Source organism: Cricetulus griseus, chromosome 6 (genome assembly GCF_003668045.3).
Source record: "Cricetulus griseus strain 17A/GY chromosome 6, alternate assembly CriGri-PICRH-1.0, whole genome shotgun sequence".
Taxonomy (NCBI): domain Eukaryota; kingdom Metazoa; phylum Chordata; class Mammalia; order Rodentia; family Cricetidae; genus Cricetulus; species Cricetulus griseus.
The window spans coordinates 15,344,180-15,350,333 of record NC_048599.1 but is presented as its reverse complement, the minus strand read 5'-3'; the positions used below and the strand labels follow the sequence as shown (position 1 = coordinate 15,350,333).

At 52.0% G+C, this 6,154-nt stretch overlaps 1 protein-coding gene across 1 annotated transcript; it reads right to left on the bottom strand.

The window, feature by feature from the left end:
* Positions 1-762: 762 nt before the first annotated feature.
* Positions 763-5,252, bottom strand: Kcns1 (potassium voltage-gated channel modifier subfamily S member 1). The gene is made up of 2 exons (XM_027423471.2): positions 4,227-5,252; positions 763-1,230 (listed from the first exon to the last, which is right to left on the bottom strand). The coding sequence occupies exons 1-2, from the start codon at positions 5,250-5,252 to the stop codon at positions 763-765; spliced, it is 1,494 nt and encodes a 497-aa protein (XP_027279272.1).
* Between the last annotated feature and the right edge of the window lie 902 nt (positions 5,253-6,154).

The following is a 6,154-nucleotide window of genomic DNA, read 5'->3' as shown; positions in this document are numbered from 1 at the left end:
GACCACCTGCCTAGGGATGGTACTGCCCACAGTAGGCTGGGCCCTCCCATATCAGCCATTAAGATAATGTCCCACAGGCTTGCCTACAGGTGATCTGATGGAGGTATTTTATCTGTGTCAAGCTAACACAAACCAAGCAGGACAGGACCATGTACAGCAGCCCTCTGCCACCAACAGTTCAAAGCTGAGCTAGTTGTAAGTCAGTGCCTCCTCCGCAATCTTCTCTCTGGGTTGCAAATTGTGACCGATGGGCTAGGTTCTAGTTCTGGGGGCAGGGGTTGGCTACCTTTCCCATAGCAGGTGTAGAGCCAGTTCTAGGTCCCAGAAGGGTCTGTTCAGGTTGTCTCTATAGGTCAGCCCTAGGAAGTAGTACTGAAGATGGTTGTGCTCTTGATCCTATGGATTGCCTGAGGATGCAGCCCCCTTTCCGGGACTTCGTGTTAAAAGCTGATTTCTTCACAGTAGCTCTGTGACATTTGGGTGAGCTTCAGTTCCCTCATCTGTGAAACGGGGATAATTATCTGTCAGCACAGGGCTAAAGGGGCTCATATGGAGGTTGTTCTCTTCCTCCTCTTAGTGCATAACTACTTCAAAGGAGGTTGTGTGCACTTGTGGAATACGGGCAGTATTCTCCTGCTCTGGGCTTTTCTAGGTCTCATTGCTCCGGTGGATGGATGACTCCCATGCAGATCTTCAGCAGGGGAGGACTCTGCTCTGTTAGCTGACTCTGGAGCTGTGGGGAGGGAGTGCAGAGCCCTGGTTTTAACAACTCTGAGGTTTCGCAGTCTCACTGGGGGCCTGGGTCTCCAGGTCTGTAGACCGCCCCTCCTGAGAAGTCTCTTGGGATGTTTCCAGAGACACCTCTGATACCCCATCCACGCTGCTCAGCAAGTCCTCAAACGCCCGCTGCCCACTGCTCCGAACTGCTGCCTCCAGTGCCTTCTGGCGCCGGTAGAAGTGGGAAAACTTGTTGAAGATGATGGTGATGGGCAGTGCCACCACCAAGATGCCCCCGAGGATGCAGCCTGAGGCTGCCAGCTTGCCAGCCACAGTCTCCGGCACGACATCCCCATAGCCCACAGTGGTCATGCTCACGGTGCCCCACCACCAGCAGGCAGGGATTGTATCAAAGCCCTCGTTTTCTTCTTCAGCTGTGTAGGCCACACCAGAGAACACTGACACACCCACAGCCAGGTACAGCAGTAAGATGCCCACCTCACGGTAGCTGTGCTGAAAGAAAATGTATGAACCTAAGTCAGCACTATCTGGACTTCCAGGCCTAGTATCACGAGACACTGAGGCTTACAGAGTATAAAATGGTAAAACTGGTGCCAAGACCTTGACTCTGAACTCCACTCTCCCAACTACATTAAGCAACAAAACTCCCTGCGATTGAACGCAGGCCTGACTTCTGTGTACATGGTGCCTGCTTGGCCACACTAATTAGGACCCTGATGTTTTTTGTGCACTGGCAGAACCAAGAGAACCACAGTTTATATTTCATAATGCAAAGAATTGGTTTCATGAATGTTTGAGTTGCTCTACAACATTTCTGACAAGTATTGAAAATATTGTCTGCCCTGCAAGGAAACTGAGAGGGTATGAGTTCCCTAGGCCATCTAAAGAATACACTAGTTTATGGGTGTCTGGTTCTCAAGCAAAACCATCCTGCACACCTTGCCCACCAGGGATGGTTGGAAATACTGGGAGACCTTTTTTTACTTGGAGACCATGTTGGTTGTCATAGTAGGGGCAGGCTGGCATGCATCCATCCATACAGGCCAGGGATAAGGCTTATTATCTCACGGAACATTAGATGCCCTCCTTCCCAATGAAGAATTACCTGTCCTCAAATGTCACCAATTCTGAGAACCCGTTTTCTACAGCAGGATAACATACAAAAGAATTGTGTGGGGGTCTGTTTAAAAGCCAGAACTCAAGTAGGTCTGCAGTAGAGCCAGAGGTTCTGCTTTTCTGGCAAGCTTCTGGGCATTGAGGAAGCTGTTGATGGCCTGGGACCTCACTTTAGCAGTAAGCCCCGCCCCCAGGCTAGGTTAGTCTGTTTCTTGACTCTCATAGCTCTGGTTATCACTCTTCTCTTTCCTTGTCGGCAAAGCCAGGAGCCTTAAGAGAGCTTCTCTGCAAAGTAGACAGGGTTTGGCGAGCATAAGGCTCTTCCCTAGGGTGGTTCTGAATTAGAGGGGTCTGGCTAACATATTTTCCTGTACCTGCTTGGTACCCGAGGGTTCTTCCCCAAGTCACACACCAATGGCTGGTATCCTGGCTGCCATGCATTATCAGGACAAGCAAGATGCTGTCATGAGGGTGGGAGGGACTTGGGAGTGCCTTTCTGGGGATCCTTCACAGGGTTACCTAGTGTTGGGCCCGTCCCCCATAGGGGTCTGCTGACCAGCTTGTGACTAGGAGCTTACCTAGCAGGTACATCCTGTTTTCTTCCTTCCTTGAAGGCCTGAGTGCAAGTTCCTGTTATCCTGTTATTCGCCCATTCAGGATTGCCAGATGGGACTGGGAACCTGAACTTGTTATCTGGGTAGTTTTCCACCATCCCTGCTGACTGATATATAAGCCCCCACTCTTGTTGGAATAAAGGGCATTCTCCCTGCAAGAAAGACCTGCTGTCTTGTCTTTATTTAAATCCTCAAGCCCCTTAACCTATACTGTGGAAGTGTTGTAGTGCAGGTGCTCCAACCTAGGGCTTGGGAGAGCACAAAAGGCTGGAGCTGGGCACAGCTGGCTTGTTCTCTGCCACTTATTAAGGATCCCCCACAAGTCCTGTCACGTTAAGAACCCCAGTTTTCACATCTGTAGTGACAATACAAGCCATTCACAAGCTCCTCATTGCCCTTGGAACAAAAAACAAACAAACAAAGACATGGGTCCACATCCCCACACCTCAACCCCGAATCTCATCCCTCTGTGTCCCCCCTGCTGACATTCACTGTTACCTCATCAGACTGTGGTACAAGTTCTTCATGTTGCCTTCTCCTCTGAACCAGGCTAATTTCATCCCCCGGGCAGGGCCAGTGGCCAATAAACTGCAACCAGGCTTATAAAACAGTTAGCCACCCCAGGTTCTTCATTTACGGGAAGAAAATAAATTAAAGCTCTCCCGAGCAAGCTGTCCTAAGGTCTAATCAATAATGAATGGGAAATTGGCACAGACACTCATTCTGTGCACAGTAAATGTTAGCTCTAGGCTATTCCTAGGCTAGGGTGACCTGAGACTACCTGCATCATCCAAAGATGTCACAAGAGAGGTGCAAAGACAGAAGCCAGTTAGCATCCTGCTTTGCAGATTTCTTGGTGCTGTGTTTTATTTGCTATCACAGACACATCAAAAGCCCTTCCCTCTCTTTTCCCTCCCTCCCTCCCTCCCTTTCTTTCTTCCCTCCCTCCTTCCCTCTCTCCCTTCCTTCCTTCTTTCCTTCCTTCCCTACTTCCTTCCTCTCTCCCTCTTTCCCTCCCTCCCTCCCTCCCTCCCTCCCTCCCTTCCTTCCTGTGTACAATAGTGGTTCACTTTAATTTTTAAAATATTTACTTAAGATTTTGTGTATGTTTATGGCTATATGCATGTGTGTCTGGGTGCCCACAGAAGTGCTGGAGTCCACTGGGACTCCACCTGATGTGGGTGCTCAAAACCAAACTTGGGTCCTCTGCAAGGGCAGTTCCTGCTCCACCACAAGCCATCTCTCCATCCCTGGGATTCACTCCATTTTATTTATTATTTTTATTTTCTGTATTTATTTTTATATATTATTTTTTCTTTATTCTTCTGGGGGAATACAGGTAGCACCAAGCCCTTCTTTTAATGTTTTTGAGATTTATTTTTATTTACATGTAAGGGAGTTGTTTGCATGTACATTTGCGGACCACGTGTGTGCAGTGCCTGTGGAAGCCAGAAGAGGGCATCAGATGCCCTGAACTTACAGACTGTTGTGAGCTGGGAACCTAACTTGGGTCCTTTGGAAGAGCAACTAGGGCTCTTAGCCGAGTTAGCACTCCAGGTCCAGTAAGACCTTCTTTACACAGTTGTGTGGTTAATCAGGATGAATATGAGTGTGTATCCGGCCTTTAGCCTTATACCTGGCTCAATGGGTAACATCTTAGTCCATGGGCACCTGTATGTGGCAAGGCTCCAAACGCAGCAATTAACCCACCCTGCCCTGCATCTTCCCTCTGCCCCAACCCTGCCTCAGCCATCCTACCTTGAGCGTGGCGCCCAACGAGCGCAGCCCAGTGGAGTGGCGTGCCAGCTTGAGCACACGGAAGATGCGCATGAGGCGGAACACTTGCACCACCTTGCCCAGGTCTCCCAGCTCCTCTCCGCTGGCTCCACGCCGGCCACCAAGCGCCGCGCCAGCCAGCAGTGTGAGATAGAAGGGCAGCACCGACACAATGTCGATGAGATTGAGCGGGTGACAGAAGAAGTTGCGCGTGCTAGGAGCCAGCAGCAGGCGCGATGACACTTCGAAGCTGAACCAGGCGATGCAGAAGTACTCCAGGCGGCGCAACACGGGGTCATCGCGCGCGTCATCTGCGCTGCGCCCCGCGGCCACTGCAGCCACCGCTGCCGCTGCCTCCCTGGCTTGGTACTCCGGCAAGCTGTGGATGCACATGGCAGCGATGGAGGCGAGCACCACGCCGATGGACACGCAGCTAAAGAGCTTGCTGGGCAGCGAGTAGCCCGGGTTCTCCATGGTGAGCCAGAGGCGGCGGCGCAGGCGGCCGCAGCGGGCCGCACCATAGCGCGCCAGCTCCCGCTGCACGTCGGAGATCTCGTCGGGACATGGGTCCACGCTGCTCGGCGTGTCGCTGTCCTCGTCCCAGGCGCGAGGCCGTGTCACTCGCCGCTCCAGATAGCGCGCGCGGCAGCACGTGGCCAGTGCGTTCTCGCCCAGGCCCCAGTAGTCGGCCTCCTGGCCGAAGGCGAAGACGCACAGCTCGTCCAGCACGTGCAGGTGGCCGGTGCGGTAGAAGTGCAGCAGGCCGAGGAAGAAGCCCGGGTGCCGATCAAAGTAGAACTCGCGTGCGGCTGCATCATAATCGTCGCACAGGCGCCGAGCCTGCTCCTCGGACGCTGCTGCCTGTAGGCGGCCCAGCCTTGTGCCCGGGAAGCGTGCTAGGGCATGCGCACTCAGCAGCCGCCTCACTCCGCCCACGTTCACGCGCAGCGCCTCATCTCTTGGCCGCCAGGGGACCCGGGAGCCGGGCCCCGGGGACTCGCTCACCATGGCTCAGGTGTTCTACCCTGTGGGTTAAAATCCTTGACTCCATCCACCAGACGGGGTGCTGAAGTGCCACCCAGCATGCAGTAGGCACCCAGATATCGAATACTCCCTGGACTCAATCAGGCCTGAGTCTGAATATCCTTCAACACCAGACTTGATGACTTTGACTAAATCACCCATCCTCCCATGCCCCATTTATTTCCTTCAGGGCACAACAAATGGGGAGGCCTACCTTAAAGGGCTCTAGAAGTGATGGGATGGCCTGTCATCAGCTAGGTGCTAGTGCAGGACATCTTTTCCTGGACGACGGTGGCTCTTCTGAACCTCAGTACCCTCCTCTGTACACAGGGCTGGTTAAGGCTTACTTCCTAGGATTATAAGAAAGTCAGTTGAGAGATTCTTGATTTTCAAAGTGCATTCCCTGAACTAAAAGAATCTTCATCATAGGAGTTGGTTTCAAGATGCAGAATCTGTCCTGATTTTGATGACTCAGAACCTCTGAGGTAGGAGCCTGCACTCTGCGCTTTTATATTTTATTATTTATTTGGAGACAGGATCTCACCATGCAGCCCACCCAGGGTTATATCAAACTTTTGATCCTTGGGCCCCAGTCTCCTGGGTGCTGGGATTCCAGACACCACACACACACACACACACACACACACACACACACACACCCCAGAGCACCCAGCCAGTCTGTTTTTAAGAAGCCTGGAGGAGGGTGATTCTAATACATGGTCAAGTTGAGAGCTACTGGGGTAGACTATGTAATAATATGCCTGAGCCCTTCACACCCGACCTTGGACTTTGGTTCTGTGTTACCTTAGCAGTTACATATTTCCTCTTAGGCTTCCCCAGCAGGATCAAAATATCCGCTTTACAGTGTGGGTAAAATGATTGTGTGG

Coding starts and splice junctions, on each gene's coding strand:
- Kcns1 (XM_027423471.2), bottom strand. CDS start 5,252: ATGGTGAGCGAGTCCCCGGGGCCCGGCTCCCGGGTCCCCTGGCGGCCA. Junction 1,231..4,226: donor CGTTGGGCGCCACGCTCAAG/GTAGGATGGCTG, acceptor ATTTTCTTTCAG/CACAGCTACCGTGAGGTGGG.